General features: G+C 56.3%; 6 protein-coding genes across 6 annotated transcripts in view; 2 read left to right on the forward strand and 4 right to left on the reverse strand.

The window, feature by feature from the left end:
* Nucleotides 1-1,416, reverse strand: part of TRAVEDRAFT_19947 (uncharacterized protein) — a gene marked incomplete at both ends in the record, with an annotated part of 4,550 nt that extends 3,134 nt beyond the window's left edge. The window contains 4 exons of the mRNA XM_008038980.1: nt 453-783; nt 838-974; nt 1,031-1,226; nt 1,293-1,416. Of these exons, the coding sequence (XP_008037171.1) occupies nt 453-783; nt 838-974; nt 1,031-1,226; nt 1,293-1,416 (788 nt within the window). The remainder of the gene's footprint in view (nt 1-452; nt 784-837; nt 975-1,030; nt 1,227-1,292) is intronic.
* Nucleotides 1,417-3,984: 2,568 nt separating this feature from the next.
* On the reverse strand, nt 3,985-8,123 carry TRAVEDRAFT_121877 (translation elongation factor 2; the record flags this gene model as incomplete). Its single annotated transcript, XM_008039682.1, has 12 exons — nt 3,985-4,174; nt 4,234-4,285; nt 4,340-4,477; nt 4,541-4,669; nt 4,728-4,930; nt 4,983-5,391; nt 5,439-5,543; nt 5,591-5,759; nt 5,821-6,709; nt 6,765-7,345; nt 7,399-7,538; nt 7,889-8,123. 12 exons carry the CDS (start codon nt 8,121-8,123, stop codon nt 3,985-3,987), a joined length of 3,240 nt encoding a protein of 1,079 aa, XP_008037873.1.
* Nucleotides 8,124-10,488: 2,365 nt separating this feature from the next.
* TRAVEDRAFT_122355 (uncharacterized protein) lies at nt 10,489-14,014 on the forward strand (the record flags this gene model as incomplete). The annotated part of the gene is made up of 9 exons (XM_008039683.1): nt 10,489-10,612; nt 10,676-10,871; nt 10,928-11,584; nt 11,644-11,750; nt 11,809-12,313; nt 12,378-12,553; nt 12,613-13,299; nt 13,351-13,471; nt 13,525-14,014. The coding sequence occupies 9 exons, from the start codon at nt 10,489-10,491 to the stop codon at nt 14,012-14,014; spliced, it is 3,063 nt and encodes a 1,020-aa protein (XP_008037874.1).
* A 1,668-nt stretch (nt 14,015-15,682) lies between these two features.
* TRAVEDRAFT_121066 (uncharacterized protein) lies at nt 15,683-19,222 on the forward strand (the record flags this gene model as incomplete). The annotated part of the gene is made up of 10 exons (XM_008039684.1): nt 15,683-15,806; nt 15,872-16,067; nt 16,130-16,263; nt 16,320-16,785; nt 16,858-16,964; nt 17,019-17,535; nt 17,598-17,770; nt 17,822-18,508; nt 18,561-18,681; nt 18,736-19,222. 10 exons carry the CDS (start codon nt 15,683-15,685, stop codon nt 19,220-19,222), a joined length of 3,012 nt encoding a protein of 1,003 aa, XP_008037875.1.
* A 179-nt stretch (nt 19,223-19,401) lies between these two features.
* TRAVEDRAFT_147656 (UDP-galactose transporter) lies at nt 19,402-21,024 on the reverse strand. Its single transcript, XM_008039685.1, has 6 exons — nt 20,982-21,024; nt 20,888-20,927; nt 20,814-20,838; nt 19,849-20,764; nt 19,652-19,791; nt 19,402-19,596 (listed from the first exon to the last, which is right to left on the reverse strand). The coding sequence occupies exons 1-6, from the start codon at nt 20,993-20,995 to the stop codon at nt 19,538-19,540; spliced, it is 1,194 nt and encodes a 397-aa protein (XP_008037876.1). The 5' UTR covers nt 20,996-21,024; the 3' UTR covers nt 19,402-19,537.
* A 356-nt stretch (nt 21,025-21,380) lies between these two features.
* On the reverse strand, nt 21,381-22,670 carry TRAVEDRAFT_71607 (phosphatases II). Its single transcript, XM_008039686.1, has 7 exons — nt 22,564-22,670; nt 22,388-22,495; nt 22,185-22,307; nt 22,044-22,105; nt 21,843-21,982; nt 21,683-21,792; nt 21,381-21,621 (listed from the first exon to the last, which is right to left on the reverse strand). The coding sequence occupies exons 1-7, from the start codon at nt 22,632-22,634 to the stop codon at nt 21,555-21,557; spliced, it is 681 nt and encodes a 226-aa protein (XP_008037877.1). The 5' UTR covers nt 22,635-22,670; the 3' UTR covers nt 21,381-21,554.
* Between the last annotated feature and the right edge of the window lie 88 nt (nt 22,671-22,758).

Below are 22,758 nucleotides of genomic sequence, written 5' to 3' on the forward strand. Positions count from 1 at the left end.
ATGCGATGATGAGGTCGTAGTAGTCGAGCGTGATGTCGTCAGTCTCGTCGAGGCCGGGGTAGGAGGAGAGGGCCTTGTGATAACGAGCATCTAAGGGTTATATAATATTAGTAGGCGTGCAAAGCTTCGCCGGACAGGCGACACCTACTGCTTAGATCAAATACAATGGTGACCGTGTGACCGGCTGCATCCCTGTTGTAGATGGCGTTGACCACCATCGCGACCTTCCATCCCGAGAAGCGTCGGTCTGGGGCACTATACAAACGATGAGCGTCATGAGATCCATACTATTAGAAGCGTGCGCATATACTCACGCGGAAAAGTCGCCATCCTCGAAGATCTCGAGCTCGTCGATATCGAACCAAATCACAATTTCGCGCTCGCACAGGATCTTCACCATCGGCGCGCCGAGCTGCATGCGGAAATGGATGTCGCCCTCGCTCCGGGTGAACTCGGCGAGGCATCGGGGACGCCAGTCGGTGCTGTCGCTCGTCATGCTCCCGCGCGCGAGCATCGCAGACTTGAGCCATATGGAGGACATGTACCCGTTGATCTGGTCGACAGTGACCCCGTGCATGCTCTCCATCCACTCGTAGTATGCTTCGGTCTCGCCGATGAGCGAGTACTTCACGTTGCCCGGCGCGGCGCGCTGGTCAAACTGCGGGAGTGAGAAGAGGACGTGGTTCCCCGCGCTGTGCAGCAGCTCGAGGTACTGCGTCATGAATCTAGTAAGCTGGTCCCGGCCGGAGGGAAGCTCGGGCTCGACGGAGTACAGCGTAGCCTCTGTTAAGTGCGACAATGTCAGTAAGAGCGGTAAGAAGGGAGCGGTTTACTTACTGTCAAGGTCGAGAATGACAAGCTCAATCGCACTCCCGTAGTCGTCCATCTGCTGGTCGTTACTGGTGATTCTACGGGTCCTGAAGCTGACACGGTAGGTAACCTCGAAGTCGGCCGGGAAGGGAACAATTTGACTACTACAACAACAGGTCACTTTCATGGAAGGCGTGCTAAAAATTGGAATAATGGCTACCTCCTGCCCCTGTGGGGGCTGTCCACCGCAATATGGCCTTTCGCGAACGATAGTTTCAGGAAAACGTCGTGGTCGCAGATGAATTTGAGGTCGGGAGCGTAGAATGAGGCGTAGAAAAGGGAGTCGTTTTCAGATGGAATCTGTGTGGCAGAGGCCGGCCGTTGCACGGCGAACTCTGCCAACGCATAGAGATGTCCTGAGCAGAGGATGGGGGTCGTCAATACGGGACGTAATAGAGAGCGTGGTGAACTTCGTGGCGCACTGTTTTCTTCAGTCCGGGCGTTGGGATGTTCTTGAAGACACCGGTCTGCGTTCTCGTGCAGAACAGCTAGTTGTGCATTGAGATAGCGGACAGCGTGCGGTGCGCTGTTCTCGTCCGCGCACATTATATTCGCCCGTGAATTTGTGGGAGAGGGGGTATATACGGGCGATGAGGGCTATGAGGTGGGCTTTGGAGGGTTGAAGGGAACTCGATGGTTCGGTCGCGGCATACATATATATATATATGCATTGTTCCCGCTTATGAATTGGCATTACAGGAAAATGACTGAGGCCCACCTTTCAGATCTCTGCGGGCGAGAGTAAGCCCAACCGATGTAGGAAACGGAGCGCCCCTCCGGCTCGTGATAGTCCCAGCGCTTCAAATTGGCCACCACGCTGTAACGAGGCTGCACTTGAGGATCGACTCGACGCTGGAATGAAGGCATGCAGCACGGCGCTGAGCAACAGCCTTGAGTTGGCTCGCCCGTCTGTGCGATACAAAGGCGTGTACAGTACGAGACGCCCGAGAACATTGCTTTTGTGGTGGAGGCACGCTCTGCCAGGACAAGTGTGCAACGTGTTGGCATGCAGCACAGACACCTGTGATCCGAGTAAGCTCCGACAAAATGACCTCCTAAGGCGAATGAAGTTTCACATACTAAAGCTGTGAGGGTCTGAATGACCGTCCCTCACCAAGGATGGCCCGCAAAAACGTGCGAACCTCATGGTATTATGTGTACTATTCTCCGTTGCTGGACAGCAGCAGTCTGCATATCAGACGCGAACAATGCGGGGTCGTGGGTGACAGTCAAGTCGAGCTGCCCGTCGCACATGAGCCGCTCCTCGCGGAACTCGTCTGGGTCAACCCGGATGCACTGCTGGGTCGCGCAGTATCGCCCTGTCCACATCGCGCCGGCAGTGAGCTTCACAGACGCAGGAAACATAGACGGACGCACCGAGCGTTTGGAAACACATTAGTGCCCACGGGGACAAGATACCCGTGCGATTCGTTATCTCGCATGGTGCGATGCGGGACCCCGAGCGGCGCTACCACATGCTAGCGCAGCGTCTCCCTCACAATCGCTTGGATGTACGGTACGGGGGTGCGTCATTGTCGCCAAAGTCTGGGAGGTCTGAGGTGTCCTCCTGATGGCCTCCAAGCGGCAAGAGGAATCACGATGCGTGGGGCATCTTCGTCTATATGATCGATACCATAAACGACCTTGAGAATTGCCCTAGTGAATAGACTGGCAACGCGTTATGTGTTTCAACGATGCCGCTGAAAAACTATCAGGGTGGCTCGTTGTGTGATGTGGAACTTCAGATGCGAAAGCGACGTGAAGACCATGCCGAGAAACTTCAGTGTCTCTGCTAGCTGTATAAATTGAGACTTGGAAACGACCCCTGGATAGAAGAACTGCCACAATTCTCGCCGGTGCTGCCTCCACCGTGGGCCGTATGGAAAGATGCCGAAGTTGAGATCCTGCCCCGAACTATATAGACCGAAAGGTCAGTGAAGCACGTCTCTGGTGATTCCGCACTAAGTGTACGGGTACGCTTACAGTTCCATCGCTGAACTCACAGCTCGGTCTGAAGTATTTGTTGAACGCTTATCGATAACTCGTGGGCCAACTCGGCGCTCCCCATCAAGAACAAGCCTTTGCGAAATACTCACAGATATATGAGATCACCTGCCAGAGTGATTTGAATCGTATGGCGTCGTACAAGGGGAGACGCACTCACCATATTCCTTGCTCGTGTCACGGAAACCCAACCAAGGTCTGATTGTCGGTAGGCCAAACTTCGCATTGCCGACGATTGGAAGTGATTGAGGACCTGGTGGCAACGGAAGCCCTTGCGAGCGTGCTTTCCAGTCAAGGAGCGGACACAGATAGTTTAGGGAGGCAACGAAAACGGTGACCAGGACCTGGATGGTACTCGGACAGATGAACCGAAGAGATCCATCATGACCATGAGGCTCGAAGAGCGTGACTCTTGGATACGCCTTTAAAATGCATCCTTATACTGTGCAGTTGGCGTCACCCACCGGCGTTGGTCATTGGCAGATGCATTGACAGCGAGACCAGGTGAGCGCAGGGCAATTCACATGGTGCACTTAACTGTCCACACAGTGGTCAGCTGAAGATGCCGCGGACATAAGGCGCGCAAGACGTACTTATTCAGATCTCCTTGCATGGTTTGAGGTTCGATGGGGTATCGCGAACGGCCGCGAGTGTCGTAAAAAGGAATGCCATGCGACCCACTCCGCCGTGGCATCGACTGTATGTCAGAATGATACAGGGCGTGGCTGGGAGAAACTAGGGCCAAGGGCCACTTACACCGCAGACCTGGATACGCCTTGGCTATTGAACTTAATTCAGAATATGGCCCTAGTTTGACCCAGCGCACCACATACAACCTCTTTAAGGGGATGATGCAGTCTTCCCAGCATCGGCAACTGCCTTTGAGAGGCTCTGAAGTGCGTAGTCGAGCGTCCATACTTGGGCAAGTGGCAAACTCAACTTTTCTCCACTCAAGAGGCTTCAGGACTTGAGGGCCTAGTTGGAATATCCCATGAAATGACACGCCGCGGCGCCGAATCTGCCGTCAGAACAATCCCATTTGGGCTTGCAAAACTCTGGTCTACCAACATACACGCTACCTTTGACTTCTGTTTGTCGTTGCCGGTCAGTCTACCGCTTCAGCGTACGCTGCTTCTCCGCGAATTCCACGATCTTTCGGTCGACAAACAAGCCCTTGCGCTCGCGTACCCGGTCCATGTATGTCTTGGCGACATTGACGCGATCCGCCTTCTCGCCGAGGTCCTCAAGCTCCTCCTCGGTAGTGGGCACCCAGAAAGGATCCAGATCAAGCATTTCATACCTTGTGCAGCATTAGCATTGACTCCGCTCTCAGACGGCCTGCCAAATGAAGATGCTTACCCGCTGAAGATAAGCTGCGGGCTCGCTGCGCCGGACGTGCGTTTGCGGATATCTGCCATGCATCATCAGACATGATAGTCAAGAGATAAGTGGAAATCGGACGCACCGTCCGCAAAACCGAAGCTCTCCACGACCGGCAGCTTCGCACGCACGCTGAAGAATTCGGTGCCTTCTTTCATCTCTTCAGCGACAATCTTGCCGCGCCGCCTGGCCACGACGCCGTACACCTTGCCCAGCACGTCCGCTACACAGGCGAGAGGTCAACATGCGATCTGCAGGAGGGCACTGGAAGAGGGATTCGACTTACTGGACGCTTGGATGTCACAGGTGTACATAGCGAGCATGAGCCGTGGAGACCAGTCGAGAAGTCCGTTCCGGCAGGCGTCCCGCACGGCGGAGATGAATGACCCTGTAAGGTGTGCCATGCGGTTGTGCGCTGGCGGAAAGGGAGGCTTAGCCTCGCGCGATGATAGGAGCAGAGTTTAGTTCGTTACCTTGCTCTTCCGCGATGCCGGCTTGGTCGAGCGTAACCGCCTCGACGAAGTACGCCATCCCTTCTACTGGCTCCGCGCACAACGGACCCTGGAAGGTCGCCAGTTGGAAGCCTGTCTCCAGATGATTTTCGAAGGCTCCAGCGACAGGGTCCTGCTCCTTGACAGGGTCTCCTGCCTTCATCTGCGCCAGCCGTTTACGGAGCCTAATCCGCAACACCATGAGTACCGGTCGAAGGAGAGTCGTGTTACACTCACGAGTTCGACTCGCCCTGCCGCGCGTCGATAAGGACACACGAGCCCATCCGCTGCGGGCCGAATGCCCACACCTTCTCAGCCAGGTCCGCCCATTCTCCGCCCGCTTTGCGGCAGCGTGCCTGCAGCTCGGGCCAGAACTCCTCCGCCTTGACGGTGGGCTTCTTGATATAGTCGCCCTGCATGTCATAGCTCTCGTCCGCGAGCACGTCTTCCTCGTCTGCGGTAAGCTCCACCTCGCCGGCCTTGCGTTCCTGTTGCATGCGCCGGAGGATCGCGAGGTTGTCTAGAAGGAACTCGTGGATCGAAGGGTGTAACGGCGCTGCGCGGATAGTGAACTTTGCGAGGTCGTGCGCGGCTGCGCCGTGGAGTGTGCCCCGCTTGGCGTTGGGTGTCTTAGGAGGTGCCATGTCTGAATTTGCATGAGCGCGTGTGCATTAGTGTCGTCAGAGTACTTACCGGCGCCTTTGACCGCTGTCTCCCTGAAAGGTACGATGGGCTCAGAGGCATGAATCTCGATCTTGGCAAAACGTTCCTTCAGGTCCCTAATGCACCTCTGAACGTCTCCGTAAGCTTGCGGGCACATATTGATATCATGCAAGAGGAAAAACTCGCCTCTCCGTGCAGCTCGCCCGCAGTAAGAATGACGTGCTCGCCGGTTTGCTGCTGAAATGTCTCCACGCACGGGTCAGACTGGCTCAGCAGCTTGAGGCCGCGAATAAGCTTCGGCATGTCCGCAGGGTGCTCTGGCTCGAGTGCCACGCGTACGATCGGGGCTGCCTGGAATATGTATGGTCGTCAGCGACCCACCGACGCATGTCCAAGAACAGATACCGCGCACGTAACGAATGACCCCAGCCATGTTGACTAGGCAATCCTTCGCACCCTCGAGGTCCGGCTTCGTCTCGTCCACACCGTGCGTAGACGGCGCGCACGCCGTCGCGCTGCGCCAGACTTTACCTTCGAGGCCACGCACTGCGAACACGTTGCCCGCCCGTACACTGTCTACCGGGACGAGTTCGCGGCCCATCATCGTGTACAGCTCCTCCACGCGCGCCGGAACTACATGCGCGACATTGCGGGGGTGCGTGGGTCCTAGGGAGGCGTTGTACTTCGGGAGCACACACAGAATGGTGGTGCCCGTGCGGATCGTGCCCGAGTATATGCGCGCGAAACCGAGTAGCGTCTCCTCCCCCGCGTCCCCCTCCGCGTCGGCGTCGGCGTCTTCGGGTTTGTCGGCGAGCTCGACGTTCTGCAAGGCGTTCTCAAGCACGGTTGTAGATGTTTCTGAAGCAGTGCTTTCCTGAGTCTTGGCGGCGGCATGAGCCTCTCTTGCGGCTTTCGCGCGGCTGCGCATCTCGTCTGCGGTGAGCGCCTTTTTCTTCTTCCCGGGAAGCTCCTTCGTCGGGACAGCAAACATCTTGCTGATGAGCGCGACGATGGGTGCATCGGGCGCGTCGTTACACGAGTAAAGGACCTCCTCGAGCTTGTTCTTCGGCTCTATTGTGGTCTCATAGATGTCTGGGTAGAGCATCTTCGGTATACGGATGCGCTGAGCAGCAGAGGGCGGCGGGACGATGTCGACAATCGTTTGGATCACGCACGTGGACAGCGGTAGCCATTGTGAGAACATGGCGGACAGTAGTTGGCGGGTGTCCTTCGATTTTTGTTCACGTGGCGGAACCTTGAGGCCAAGCGTAGTGATGATTTTGGAAACCTTGTCGGGGTTCCTACATCCAGTTGAGCTAAGTGGAAGCGTTGCTCGCGACATGCATTTGGACATACGGGTTGGTGACTACAGCATCGTACACAGCCCAAATGTTATCCAAGACGAATTGCACGAAAAGTGGCTTCAATGTACGACCGCGGAGGTGTTTGTGGCTGATTACCCGCTTCGTCTTCGGGTCCAGGTAGAAATCTCCCCAAAGCACCGTGCGCAGATTAGCTTCCTTGATCCCGAGCTTCACCGCGTACAGGTGCGCGAATTTGCCTATACGGAAGCCCCAGCCGTCGATAGCAGACGCAAAAACGACATTGCCCCGCTCGGGCGCGAAGTAGATGTCCTCGTCATCCTTTTCTTGGTACTCGTCCTCTTCATTAACCGTTGCATCGACTTCCTGAGCATGCTGCTCCTTCTTCGCCGCAAGCCGCCGTTCACGCTCCTCTCTCCAGCGGAGATCGTCTTCCATGCGGTCGCTCGCAAAGAACCCGCCCATGACCGCATTGACTTGCTCGATCAGCTGGGACAGGTGGTGATATGCTTCGATCGGCGCTAGCTTGAGTTCGGTGATGAGGCGATCAAACTTGTTAATGACCAGGATGGGACGGAGACGATCCTGCCACGCCTGACGAAGCACCGTGATTGTCTGTCCGCGAATGTGAGTCAAATACACGTGTCGCGGAATGAAAGTGGGCGTACCTGGGTGCAGACGCCCTCAACCACGTCCACGAGAACCAAGGCGCCGTCACAGAGCCGCGAGGCGGTGGATACCTCGCTCGAGAAATCTACGTGGCCAGGGGTGTCTATCATATTGACTACATAGGTCTTCGGGCGAGATTCTACGATGTTAAGGTAGTCAGAACGATATTTCACGGAAACCTTGCCCCCAATCCGCAGGCATGTCAGGAAAGCGTCGAAGACTGTTTCCCTACACCCAGTATGCTACGCAATCAAGATATCTGATAGCCTGGAACGCACAGGCAAGGATGCGCTTTGCACGTCGAGCCTACACGAAAATAGCCATTCAATACCTTGCCACACATTCAGGGCAGCAGTCCACCTCATATGATTCCCCAACCATGTCCTGGGTGTGTATACGAGGATATGTACATCGTGCCGGCCGAAACGGCTCAAAATTTGCGGGTTCTGACTGAAGCCCAGTATCGAGCGGTGGACTGGATTTACGCACCTCCTTCTGAAGTCCGCTCCATGACGTTGAAGCGGAGAGAGACGGCGCTGCTTTCCATGGTGATCCCCCGCTCCTGCTCGTCTTCACGACTGTCGAGGTATCTGATTTTCCCAGCCATCCTCGTAGAGATTATACTGTTGGCGGCCAAGAGCGCGTCCATCATGGTCGTTTTGCCATGATCGACATGGCCGATGGTGGTGACATTCCGCACATCTACGGCTTCAGCGGTAGCCATGCCTGCGACCAGATAGCCCGGGAGTTGATGTAAAGAGTGCGACTGAGAGTACAGGCCGAGATGAGGGCGAAAAGCAAGTTGCGACGCCGTTCGAGTGCATCCTGGAGAGTATTGACTCAAATTCGGACCCGTCCAATATTTCGGGCAAGCGCTCGTAGAAGGACATCTTTCATTACGTCATGAAATCCCAATAAGGAAGTCGTCTATGATATAGGCGTCTAAAGTGCAACTAGCGCCGACCGTGGGACTTTCCTACTTCGCCAAAACTCTCATCTCGCTCACCAGGACTCGAAGAGCGAGTCTATGTTGCCAGTGGCCCTACTACTCTCCAGTCTTTCTGTGTCTATTCGAAAATGTAAGTAAAAGTATATGCAACGTATTTCAATCAAATCTGACGGTTTTTGCCACGTAGGCACGGGATGCAACTGCGTGAAATGTGTTCGAAACACCTCGTAACTGCGCATTATAGAGTATCATGCTCGTTCATCGCCCCCAGGATGATCTTGAAGGTTCCAACCGTGTATGCGCGAGCTTACTGCTATCAACATCATGGCTCTACTCGTTTAAGTATACCGGTGAGCGCCCAGCATCGATATTCGTGTATTCGCCCCGTGGGAGGCAACGGCAGAGGCCCGTCATAGGCCTCTGCGATTTATTCTCTTGATGCTAAACTTGGGACAGGTCAGGCATATTGCAAGACGGTTCCCTGAACCCGTTCGTTACCGAAACGGATGGGGACCAGTCTACCTCCTGTCACTTGGCAACCCACTCTCACTACCTAACGCATGTATCTACACCATAATGTGTGCCTGCTCGAGGCGAGACTGCTGCTTGAAAACGCACACATGCAACTTTATGGTAAGATCAACCCTGTTGCGTGTGGACATGTCTTTGTCGTTCTCCGTGGTTGTCGCTCACAGCAGTGCAGGTCAGCTTGGGACGTTGTAAGGTCGATGACAAAACGACATTCCTGACATAGGACATATTGCCTGTATGTTGTGATCGTCGACCACGGGGCGTGTCATATGTCTTCGCTCGTATGCTATTGCTAGCTGAAGCCTCGGAATCTGGCATGCGCATTGTAACTGATCCGCAGCTTGATCCTGCTCGATGCCATGAGGCCCGCCCAGCGCTCCGAAAGCCATGCGTTATGCCGGTGCCTTCTGTTCACTGGCAAACGCGGCAGTGCGAACGCCTTCTACACTATCCTATACTCAGCGAAGCTGTGTTCGATGCGTAGTCATCCCAGTCCACCACACTGTTTTCATTTCCCAATAAGGTGCCACGCCCCGGCGATTCTGGCGCCCACTGCATTTCCATAATCTTCGGCGAGGGCAACAGGGCCTCCAATGCCGTACAGGGTACGCTCCATTCCCTGTTCCCAAAGTCGAGACAGAGTCCGAACTCACGGAAGCCGCATGTCGACTAGATTCACCTTCGCGCTCGTCCAAGCGGACGTACTTCCCTTCATCGATAGTGTTTAGCGATGCCACAGGGGCTGCGGTATATACTTTGACGGTGACGTGAAGAATGACGAGACGCCGGTTCAAAAAATGGGTAAGTGTCCTATCGTGAACTACCGGGCTATGCGAACTCACTAGTACTCGAAGCGTCACTGGGTACTATTTTCGGCTCACACTCAAGGTCCGCCGACGGACTTTAGTGCAAAGGCAAGCTTTTACCCTCGGGGCCCACAGTTTATCGCACCACAAAGGGCGGTTTGCAAGATACGCGTAGCGCCATTGATTAGTACGCCACCCGCCCAAGTCATAATATTAACTTCCGCATCTGATGTGTGTGAGTACTCATCCACCTCAGGCACAATTTTGACCAACCTCACCCGTATCGCAGACATCTGTGCCGCATGCTGGCCTGCACGTCGACGTAGAGCACGCCCATGCCACAAAAGCAGCATTCTCGGGCGTCCGCTGTGGCGTCCCACACGGTGTTCTATCACGTAGAACGGTGGCCGATACAGAACGGCAATTCAGCGGAGTGTTCCGTGACTTCGGTTTCGCGTTCGCTAGGGTCAAAACTGTCCCCAAGACCCGCCTCGATGCAGCGTGGTAGGTCAATGCGATGTGCTGGTACTGAAACGAGCAGAAGGAAAGCCTCCGAGGACCGCTCCGCCCTCCACCCCGCTAGTCTCATTTCCGGCCATCGGGAGCTTCGGAAGGCGAGTCGTTACTTCCCCCGTGCGCAACTTTGCGTGAGTATGTCTAATCAGGCTTTGTTCACACAGTATTGTATATCTGCAGGTTGGAACAACACGTATATATACCACCCTCATACCTCAAGCTTCTGCAGGATCTCTCTTTCAACGCCCCAATCGCCCATCCACACTCCCCTCTTCCACCCGAACACAATGTGCACGGACGAGAACAGCGCACCGCACGCTGTCCGCTACCTCAATGCACAGCTCGCTGTATTGCATGAGAACGCAGAGCGGTGTCTCCAAGAACATCCCAACGCTCGGACTGAAAAAAACAGTGCGCCGCGAGCCACCCCGCCTCTGTCATGTCCCGCACTGACGACCCCCACCCCATCTTCAGAGCATTTCTATGCGTTGGCAGAGTTCGCCGTGCAACGGCCTGCCTCCGCCACGCAGATCCCGTCTGAAAATGATTCCCTTTTCTATGCCTCCTTCCATGCTCCCGACCTCAAGTTCATATGCGATCACGACGTCTTCTTAAAGCTTTCCTTCGCTAACGGGCACATTGCGGTGGACAGCCCCCGCAGTGGCAGGAGGTAGCTATTGGTCCAATTTTTACCACGCCTTCCATCAAGCTGACCAAAGTTTGTAGTCAAATTGTTCCCTTCCCGGCTGACTTCGAGGTTACCTACCGCGTCAGCTTCAGGACTCGTAGGATCGTCGGTAACGACCAGAAGATCGGCGACTACGGGAGTGCGATTGAGCTTGTCATTCTCGACCTTGACAGCAAGTACACTGCTTCCTTCTTACCGCTCTTACTGATATCATTGTACTTAACAGAGGCTACGCTGTACTCCGTCGAGCCCGAGCTTCCCTCCGGCCGGGACCAGCTTACTAGATTCATGACGCAGTACCTCGAGCTGCTGCACAGCGCGGGGAACCACGTCCTCTTCTCACTCCCGCAGTTTGACCAGCGCGCCGCGCCGGGCAACGTGAAGTACTCGCTCATCGGCGAGACCGAAGCATACTACGAGTGGATGGAGAGCATGCACGGGGTCACTGTCGACCAGATCAACGGGTACATGTCCTCCATATGGCTCAAGTCTGCGATGCTCGCGCGCGGGAGCATGACGAGCGACAGCACCGACTGGCGTCCCCGATGCCTCGCCGAGTTCACCCGGAGCGAGGGCGACATCCATTTCCGCATGCAGCTCGGCGCGCCGATGGTGAAGATCCTGTGCGAGCGCGAAATTGTGATTTGGTTCGATATCGACGAGCTCGAGATCTTCGAGGATGGCGACTTTTCCGCGTGAGTATATGCGCACGCTTCTAATAGTATGGATCTCATGACGCTCATCGTTTGTATAGTGCCCCAGACCGACGCTTCTCGGGATGGAAGGTCGCGATGGTGGTCAACGCCATCTACAACAGGGATGCAGCCGGTCACACGGTCACCATTGTATTTGATCTAAGCAGTAGGTGTCGCCTGTCCGGCGAAGCTTTGCACGCCTACTAATATTATATAACCCTTAGATGCTCGTTATCACAAGGCCCTCTCCTCCTACCCCGGCCTCGACGAGACTGACGACATCACGCTCGACTACTACGACCTCATCATCGCATTCTTCTCCGAGGAGTATCTCCAGATACTCTACAACGCGCACTACCACATTCTGTACTCGCACGACACGCGCTGGGAGACAATCCGCAAGATGCGCTTCGACTCGCAGGAGGACTCGGATGGGTCCTGGTGGAGCCTCGAGCTGGGCGACTCAAGTGGCGTGTCCTCGCGCGAGACGATTCAGCGCACGAAGATGTTCGGCTTCGACCAGGTCACCGCGGTCTCGCAGGGATCGCTTAACGCGCAGTTCTCCGCGACCTCGTACGTGGCGTTCCACAGCTGGGCGTTCGAAAGCTACTTCTCGGCGTCATACAAACCGTTCTCGCTGCATCTGCTGAGCAACAACCGCGCGCTTGTGTGGGTGCACCTCGCGAACGGCAACCTCAAGACCCTGAAGGACTGGGCGCTCTGGGATGGGTAAGTGGGATGCTGGTCATGAATGATATCTGCTAGATCGCTCATACGCGTGTTCCTCTCCCAGAAGTGAACAATATGAATTCCGCGACTGGCGTGTGGCTTTCGAGGTCGATCTCAAGATGTGCTCTCAGAGCGAACTGGAGGGCGCGACTTCTACTACATACACCTCTTCACAACAGTTTGAGAGACACGGTCACATGGCAGACCGCGAGCTCAGACATATCTATCTCGACTTCCAACGTGAGTTATTAGCATATCACGTTTATGGAATGTGCTTAATCGAGCCACGCGTTACACAGATGCGGAATATGTCCACGACTACTCTAACTTCGGCGACATCAAGAACATGGGCGGAGACAGCCGGTCCCTCATCCTCAAGCTGCAAGCGGTCGTCTTCTATCTCACACAGCACTACTTCCCCGCATTGTGCAAGGACGGCATGAACGTCATCACGAGTATCCCCGTCTGGAAAGAGGGGCACCGATCCCTGCCCTCTTACGCGCTCACAGACGTCACTTTCCATGTCTACTCGAAGGTCGAGATCACCCGCCACAACTGGACGCAGGTCACCCCCGGGCAGGAGCCGATCATCGTTGTACTGGGCACGACGGGTGGACGTCCGCTGCCCTCGCCGGAGCTCGAGTTCTCGACGGGATGGATCGTGCATGCGAACCGCGGGTTCTCCCATGGCACCATCGGTATCGCACGCCGCGTGTTCATCGAGGAACGCCTCCTTACCCTGCTGTCCAACGTGAATTCGTACACGACGATGATCCCCGTTCTCCTCGACCCTTCGCAAGGCTTCCATGGGCTGAGCCTGAAGAAGTGGTCGGAACACGACCAACGCAAGGACCGCCCGTCGAAGTGGGAGCTCCTGCCGTCCGACGGCGAGGGCTGTCTGAAGTACCTCTGGGAGCACTGCGAGGAATGGCGCTACAAGCTGCGCGGGAACAGCAACCTCATGAGCTCTACTCAGGGCATCTCTTGTAAGCCTCTCATTCTGAGACCCTGCATGACTTTGATTGACGCGTATCAAGGCGTCACCCGAAACTACGTCGAGCTTCCGACTGCCGTCAAACAAGGCGCCCTTCATATCAAGATCAGCGGCAAAGTCGAACTTAGCCTTACCCTCCAGGTTGGGAAGTCCGAGTCCCAGACGTACGTCCTCCGTCCGGCGTATATCTATACCCTGATAACAATCTGCCTGTCAGCGCGAGCTCCTCGGTGAGCTGGTCCACAAATGTCACGGTTCAGACCATCGGCAGCGGAATCAAGGTCAACACGCTCGGCTCGCACGACCCGGTATTCGCAAAGGGCCTCACTCCTGACAACGCAGCGCGGTTCCGGAGCCCGATGGACATGCTGCGCGAGGCGTTCCCGGACAAGGTCGACCTCGACGAACTCGTGCAGGAGATCCGCGCGTTCGAGGGCCCCTGGCAGTACTGCTACCCGCTCGCCAACCCGTACTCTCTCGCGAGTCCCGTGTTCAACGACGACGGCGATCTTCTGTTCGAGCTCCGCAGGCACGGTGTCTCGGCCATTCGCGTTACTTCGGCAACATCCCCCCCTGCTGCGCGGATTGGGCGGAGCTCGTCCCCGGCGTTTGGGCGTCGGGCGCACTCGCGCACGCGACAGAGTGGCGGCAGGACGTCGCCTGCCCCACACTCTCCTACGCGCTCCCCTGGTAGGACTAAACGTTGATAGGTCGCCGTCCTTTCGGTACTGACTTCGATTTGCCTTAAGCATTGACGGCAGGTGCCACTGCGTCCGCGCAGGCCGCCTTCGGCGAGTTCATCAACGTCGTGAACGGAGCTACTGCTGGGGGTCCTACCAGGGTTCCGCTCGGCCGGGTGCGCCCCACTATGGGCGTGGTGTAGTCCGGACGACCACTTCGACAACTGTGTTCTCTTTCCGATCGCTGCGCGCAAAGGTACCTCGAGCGAAATTTGTATGATACTAACGTGTCTTGCTTTGAACCTAAATATGCCATCTGTGTCCCCGTTCCACATGAAAGCATTGGACTGCACCTAGAAATTCGAGATGCTACGGTACAGGTAGGCCAGTACAGTTGGTTGTGTGTCTTACGATCCAATCATAGATGAATGCCAGCCACGGAACATATGATATTACACCTTTCATGCGCCATAGGCAAGTGAGTTTCCAGCATACCACCTCATAGGATGGAAAACGTTGTGCTGACACGAAGAGACCGACCAGGGCAAGCTATACTGCACGCGGTTTTCCTCGCGTGACCTAACTATAAAGTCGTTAGACAGACGTCGAACGGAAGCACTGTGCCCGCATCATAATGCGGTGCTCATCGAAGCATGGCCATGCTGTCTGCGTGGTGAAGGCAGAAGCATGAATGCGCTATTCTCGATGGGCGCGATGGCCAGCCGCAGGATTCTCCCGTGGACGGCGGACGCCCACGAAACCAACCTACGGGATCATCTCCGACTCGGAGAGCATCCGAGTCAGTTCTAATAGTCTTCGGCGAGGCGCCTCACGGTAACTCGCGATTGATCTATACGAACGATTGCTCAGTGCAGCAGTTGCGAGCTCGAGGCCGCGGCCTGCCTCGAGAATCGATCGGGAAAGGTGTTACACCACGTGGTGGAGTAACGGTTGCATATAACTACGATGAGCGTCCGATCCTTGACTCCATTGAAAGGTGCGCATGGACACAACTTCATGGCGCTTTCAGCTGTACGTGCCAGCGTTAGTGTTTTCGCTGATCGCTCATCTTTCAGGAAGTTCACATACTTAGGCTCACCCATATGCCGCTGGTATCTGGGTTCAATCATATGAAGAATCGATGGTCCTCGCCACAATTCTTGCCTCGGAAGACGAATTTTCACAAGCGGCGCACAGTCCCGTCTTAGACATCATGAGTGTTATGTCTGTCAGAGATGCCGTAATGCTTGTCTCAGCGTCACTGAAGGACTTAAGATCTACGCAGCCTATCGCGGCTGCGTAGTTTTTCAGAGCTGCTTTGGAAGGCCCTATACTTCCTCGGCCCATTCGGTCTCCCGAAGACAAGCAAACAGACGCAAATGCAACTTCTTCCGGACATCTCTCCTCATAAGAAACAGGGAATAGACGCGTCCCAAGCCACCGCGATGTCAATATCCGCAATCCGATGGACGGCACCATGACATCTCCTCCGGCAGCTTACAGAGGTCTTCAATATGCGTCTGCTGATCCACCCTCCCCAAGGGCAGCGTGGTCGAAGACGACTACCTTCTCGGAGGGTATATCAACCCGGTCAGAACCACCCCGGGATGACAACAGAGATCTTGCTTGAGTCCCGCTCGACTCTCTATCGTCTTTTCTCCCATATATCTATCACAACAATCGCCCAACGACTCGATGTGCTCCGACGAGAACGGCGCTCCCCATGCGGTTCGCTATCTGAACGCGCAACTCGCGGTCCTTCACGAAAACGCGGTGAAATGTCTGGAAACCCATCCTCAGGCTCGCGGTGAAGACAACAGTACGTCGTTCTGGGTCTAGGCCGACTTTGGCATGATAACATCTCCGGCTCTTGGTACCTCCTAGGGCAATACAACGCATTGGCGGAGTTCACAGCCCAGCGACCAGGGGCCGCGTCATACATGCCTTCCGAAACCGATTCCCTATTCCATGCATGCTTCAAGGCGCCTGAACTCCGGTTTGTTTGCGACCACGACGTACTGCTACACCTCACCGTGGAGAAGGGACATGTCGTCCTAGACACCTTCAAGGCGGGCAAAGGGTAAGTGCGCCCATCCCTCAACAGCATGCGGCGGGTACTGACGGTGCACCGGATCGACGCAGGGAAGTTGTTCAACTCCAATCTGGCCTTTGCGTCACGTACCGTGTTGGGTTTGAGACCAGACGCATCGTCGGCAACGACACGAAGATTGGTGACAGCGGGAGTGTCATCGAGCTTGTGATCCTTGATCTGAAGAGTAAGTTGTGTTTTCTCCAGACCAGCACCTCAATAACATGTATCCACCGTCAACAGACGCCACCGTGTCGTCCATTGAGCCGGAGCAGACCAGTGGTCGTGACTCCCTCCTTCGCTATCTCAACCAGTATCTGGACCTCTTGTACAGCGCCGGCAACCATGTCCTATTCTCCCTTCCCCATTTCGGCCAGGACGTGGCCCCGATGGAGGTTTCCTTCTCGCTCATGGCTATATCCGCACAATACGAGTGGCTGGCGACGATCTACGGCGTGACGGTGGAGCATATCAACGCGCACATGTCCTCGCTCTGGCTCAAGTCAGCGATGTTGGCGTACGGCGGCGTCGCGAGCAGCACCACGGACTGGAGGCCGCGCTGCTTGGCCGAGTTCAGCCGCAAGGAGGGAGGCGACTTTTTCCACATCAAGTTCGGCGCCCCCCATGTGAACATCCTCTGCTCGAGGGAAGTTGTGATAACATTTGACATCGACGAAGCTGAGTTCTTTGACGACGACGATTTCACCTTGTGAGCGTTTCGAACCGCTTACGACTGCGATATACTTATGGACGCTCACCATATCTCCTTGGGTATATATAGGGCGCCAGTACGGACCTTCACGAAGTGGAAAGTGGCAATGGTCGTCAATGTGCTTCAAGGAACGGGAATCTACGACAACGTTGTGAGGATCATGTTCGATTTAACCAGTACGTATACATCCATCATCTTGAGTTGGAGCCCGTACTCACATACTTCCGAAGACGGACGCTATCACCACACGCTCTCTGCGTACCCCGAGTTCAACGAGAACGACGAGGAAGCGCTCGAATATCGCGAGCTCATCATCGCATTCTTCGCTGAAGAATATCTTGGAATCCTCCATGGCGCGGGCTACCACGTCCTCTACGAACACGATGCTCGCTGGGAGAGCATCAAGAAGCACAGGTTCGAGTCGTCCGACGACACGGAGGGCAGCTGGTGGAGTCTCGAGCTCGGCGACCCGAGCGGCGTTACTTCGCGCGAGACCATCCAGCGGGCGAAGATGTACGGCTTCGACCAGGTCGTCGCTATCTCCCAGGGGTCTATCAACGCGCAGTTCTCGGCACTGTGGGCGAGCGCGTCGGCGGTGTTGTTCCACACCTGGGCGTACGAGCAGTTCTTTTCGTGCACCTTCAAGGCGCTCTCACTCACCCTGCTGAGCAACAACCGGGCGATCGTCTGGGTGCACCTGACGAACGGAAACCTCAGGGCGCTCCGTGACTGGGCGCCCTCCAGCGAGTGAGTTGCATGGCAATGCATCTGTGCAACGATGGTCAGCTTAACGATATGTACCCCAGGAGTGCCGCGTACGAGTTCAGAGATTGGCGCATGGCGTTCGAGGTCGAGCTGAAGATGTGCACGCACGAGGAGCTGGAAGGCGCGTCTTCTACAGCGTTCATGAAGACGATGTCGTATGAGAGACACGCAAACCATCCGGACCGCGAGCTCAACCACATCTACCTCAACTTACGGAGTGAGTGCTCCGTCTCTGCCATTTCGTTCATCGCTCATCACATGTATATAGACGCGGAGTATATTCACGAATATTCCACCTACAGTGATCTCAGGACGGACGTCGAAGACAGCCGCGGAGCCATTCTCAAGCTGCAGGCTGTGGTGTGGTACCTTACCCAGCACTACTTCCCCGCCCTCTGCAAGGAGGGCATGAACGTCCTCTCGAGCATCCCCATCTGGAAGACCGCGGGCCTGTCGCTGCCCTCCTACGCGCTCACGAGCGTCGCCTTCCACGTCTACTCCCGCGTCGAGGTCGCGCGCCACAACTGGGCGCACGTCACGCCCGGGCAGGAACCCATCGTCGTCGTGCTCGGCACGACGGGCTACAGGCCGCTGCCTGCGGCGCATCTCGAGTGGTCGACGGGCTGGGTGGTGCACGCAAACCGCGGGTTCTCGCACGGCACGCTGAGCATCGCGCGCCGTGTGTTCCTCGAGGAGCGCCTGCTCGCGCTGCTGTCGGGCGTGAACGCGCACACGACGCTCATTCCGCTCATGCTCGACCCGTTGCGCGGCTTTTATGGGGTGAGCCTCAGGACTTGGGCGGGCCACGAGCAGCGCAAGGACCGGCCGTCGAAGTGGGAGCTGCAGCCGGCGGGCGGGGACGGATGCTTGAGGTACATGTGGGAGCACTGTGAGGAGTGGCGGTACAAGATGGCGGGGAGCGGGGACATGATGAACGCGACTCAGGGCATGTCTTGTGAGTGCTCCCCTCTGGCTGTCGTGTCGGTAAAACACTGACGGCTTCGCAGGCATCACGAGAAACTTTGTCGAGCTGCCTACCGCTGTCAAGCAGGGCGCGCTGCACATCAAGGTCAGTGGAAAGGTCGAGCTAAGCCTCGCGCTCCAGACTATGAACTCCAAGTCATACACGTGCGTTCCCTGAGCTGTCTCCGCACGTAGGAACGTGGCTCACCTAGCCTGCAGCGCGACCTCGTCCGTGAGCTGGTCCACGAACGTCACCGTGCAGACGGCCGGGACCGGCATCAAGGTCACCACACTCGGCTCACACGACCCCGTCTTCGCGAAGGCAGAGTTCACCGACGGCAGCGCGGCCAAGTTCCGCAACCCGATGGACATGCTCCGCGAGGCGTTCCCCGAGAAGGTCGCGCTCGACGAGCTCGTGCAGGAGATCCGCGCGTTCGAGGGCGCGTGGGAGTACTGCTGCCCGCCCGCCGCGCCGTACTCCCTCGCGAGCCCAGTGTTCAACGACGACGGCGACCTGTTGTTTGAGCTCCGTAGGTACGGCACGGGCGCAGGGCGCGCGGCAGCGATGTCCCCTGCGAGTCGTATCGGCGGCCGCAGCGCGTCTCCTGCGTTTAATGGGCGCCGCGCGGTTTCGCGCACGCGCACGGGTGGTCGGTCGCCTGTCCCGCACTCGCCGACCCGCAGTCCTACTGTTGGTGAGTGTTGATACCATGTGTCTCAAACACAGTGCGGTGCTTACACCTTATATGCAGCGCAAACGGGAGCCACGACGGCGCACGGGGAGTTCGTGCATAACGCCAATGGGAAGCCGGGCTCGCACACCCAGGGCCCTGGCATCACGGTGATCACCAACATGGGGTAGGTGTAGTGATGTAGGGGGATGTTGTATGATCGCTGTTGTCGTTGATAGTATCCGTATCGTTAGTGGAAATCTCGTATGAAACGTTGTATGCGGCCTCTATTAAATCCGTATGGTACAATCGTCCGTGGGCGTGAAGGTTTTGACCCCTCTCTAAGATCCTCAGAGCGTCTTGATCTTCGCCTTCTCCTTCTCCTGCATCACGCGTTTCGCGTGGACGTCTGCGAAGTCGACTTTGAGCACGATGGCTATCACGACTATCCTTGTTACCCTCACCTTTGCGCTTGACCCATGCCTCCACCGAAATACCGGCGAACACGACGCCCGTGCCGAACCATTGTCCGGGGGTGAGCTTATGGTTGTAGACGATGACGGAAAGCAGCATAGTGAACAGTTTCCGCGTCAACGTAATCGTGCTGTGCGGTGGTCAGCGATCTATAGTTGTATTGAAGGAACAAAACCGTAAGACGTACACCAAGGTCAACGAGCCGAAATGTTGCAGGGTCTCGAAGATGAACAGCTGGCCGAGCGCGCCCGTGAGAGCAAACTGCGCGAGCGGCACGACCACGGACGGGTGAGTGCGGATGAACTCGAGCGCGCCCTGCAGTTCGGTCCCAGAGGTGGAGGGGTGGAGCACCGGGATGTAAGGCAGAGGCAGGACCGAGATAACGGACGTAAGCCCAGTGCAGAACAGGTTAATCCAGAACATCATCTGCTGGCCGGTAACCCGGTAACGCGTGAAAATCTCGTCCTGCGTTGAGTTTGTCGCGCCGTCGATGAGCAAGTTGATGAGGAGGTACGTGAGGCCGATGAACTGCGTGTATGCGGAGAGGTCGGCGTTCTTGGACGCCTTCGACGGCTTCTCCTTGCCGAAGCCCATGAACATGGTGATCCCGAGCGTGACCATCGCGACGACGAGGTACTTGTGCGCAGCGAACTTGCGGCGGTAAAGGACGACGTTCATGAGCATGACGGGGACGAGTTTGCAGGACTTGCCGAGCACCATGGCAGGATAGGTGATGTAGGAGAGCGCGGCGAACCCGAAGGGCGCGGCGGACGTGATGAAGACGGCGCATTGGAAGTAGCGGAGCAGGAGGGACTTGTTGCGCGAAGAGGTATCTTGTGTGTGGGTATGTGTGGCATTTCCGTTTGTTTTCGCAGGGCCGTTGGTGGTCCCGTTGGCGGAGCCGTTGGTAGTCCCGTTCGGTGCGGACTTGGTGTCTTCCGCGAGACCGAGAGTATGCGCTAGCGTTTGCCCGGACTTTCGGCGTAGGAAGATGTATAGTAGAGCAGCGACACAGCTAAGGAAACTCTGACAAGTTCCCAGGAATAGGGGGGAGTGAAACTTGTCGGCGGAAGCCCCGTCTATTGATTGGAACGGAACGGACACTGGGTAGGTTGTGAGCGAGCCGCTTCCTGCGCAGCTGTAGTCACGTACGTCGTTCTTGGGCAATAGCCCACAACTACTGTGAGTTAGCTTGTGCATTTGAGGTGATAATATAGACAACTCACCAAGAACATAGAGTAGACTCCGACCACGCATATTACCAGCCTACACCCGGACGTGAGTCTCGATCACTGTGATCTGTGCCTCGCTAAATGCTACCTGAGGTACGACATCGTGGGTGCTGGGCCAGTCTAGGGCAGCCCGGCTATGAGAGACGTTGGATGACAGAGAGCAGAGCAAGAGAGTGAATATAATAAATTAGGTGCAAGCAAGCTGGCAAGAGGATGGCGGACTTTGATGATTCTCGGAAACTCGGAGAATACGTGGACACTGGAACGCGCCCAAACGTGGCACAAACCTTAACCTAACCGCGTTGCGCATAATTGGCACAGCTTTTGTGTCGGCTCCGGCCCGGCCGTCGCGGACGCAGAGCCAGTCTGAGTGGCTAACGGGACGGGAGAAGTCAGAAGTTTGAACTCCAGTCCCAAGGGAACCGCAAAGGTGTTACACGGACAAGGAGGCTTTACCGGGCATCGCTGTGCAACTTGGAAGGGCCAAAAAAGCAGGGTGGCAATGTGCCCGCAAAGCGAGCAAACCCATTCAGTAAAAGCGGCAGTACAGAAAGCACGATACGACATAGTGATGCAACGATGATTATGGCAAGCAGCGGTAAGATATGGCAAAAGCAAGGAGAGGAGGGAGAGTGCGCAGATATCCAAAGGAGGGCGGCCGTCACGTCTGCATGGCGTCTTCGTCATCGTCGTCATCCATTAGTGCGCGTTTGGACCGTTCGCCATCCCTAAACGTACGGGTACAGTCAGTAGATGCGTGGGCTCTTCTTCGATCACTTGTGGACGCACCTCTGCGCCTCCTCGTCATCTTCATCGGACCGTTTTCTGCGAACATTGGTCTCGCGCTGCTGCGGGTACGACGCGACAGCAGCCGTGGCCTTGTAGATCGACTCGTATTCCTGCTCAGACTGTTAGCGCAGTATGTGCGTACAACGAACTCTATGCGCACCTTGATCTGAGTCAAGAACCCGCCGTTCGGCGAGATGCAATACCGTCGATTCTGCACAAGGTGCAAAGCGTCCTCCCATGATAGTCCATGGTGCTGCATAACGTACATGACGACAAATGCAGGCGACAAGCTGATCCCACCTGGTAGACAAGGGCGATCAGTAAGCGCTGCGCACATGAGCAGTCCCATCATGACGCGCACCGTTACAATGCACGAGGACGCATCCACCCTGCGAGATCGCCGTGTCTATGAACTGCTTGGCCCTGCACGCGTTGCACATCACAGATGTTGAGTTTGAGGTCCCCTGCGCGTAGGGAGAAGGGGTGGAAACGCGAGACTTACTGGGGAAAGAGGCGGATGAGGTTCTGCTCCTCGTTGTCCTGCACGTCCAGCACCATGTACTGGAACCGATCCGCGAAGCGTGGCCGCACGGAGAACGCCTCCTTCGCGTCGCGTATGCACACGCTACGCATCGTGAACAAGGCAAGAGGCGCTGTTGTGTCAACACCACCGCGGAAACACGGGGAAGGAGGGGCGGGACGTACACATGCGTGATTCCCAGTGAGAGTAGCGTGTCTAGCGACTTCGACGCTTGCAGAGGGCCGAGGTAGAGACGCGGCAGGATCTCCTGGCATTGGCGGCGCATTTCGTACCTACAGAGAGACGCGGGGTGTTATGAGATTGTTGGTGGGGGTGGCTGACGGCGGCGCCAGGTACGCACGTCCATTCCACATCGGAGGGTCCTTGGATCAGCTCCCGTAGCTCTTCAGGTGGTACGTTCTGAGTCTCCATGGTGTATACGAGAGCGAGAGGGGGCCAGAGAGCACGGTGGGAGGGAAGAGTAGAGAGGTGAACACGGTAAGCCAGGGACACAACAGCGTCGGTTATGGAATAAGCACAACGAGCGTTTGGGCGC

The sequence above is a fragment of the Trametes versicolor genome (genome assembly GCF_000271585.1).
Source record: "Trametes versicolor FP-101664 SS1 unplaced genomic scaffold TRAVEscaffold_5, whole genome shotgun sequence".
Classification (NCBI taxonomy): domain Eukaryota; kingdom Fungi; phylum Basidiomycota; class Agaricomycetes; order Polyporales; family Polyporaceae; genus Trametes; species Trametes versicolor.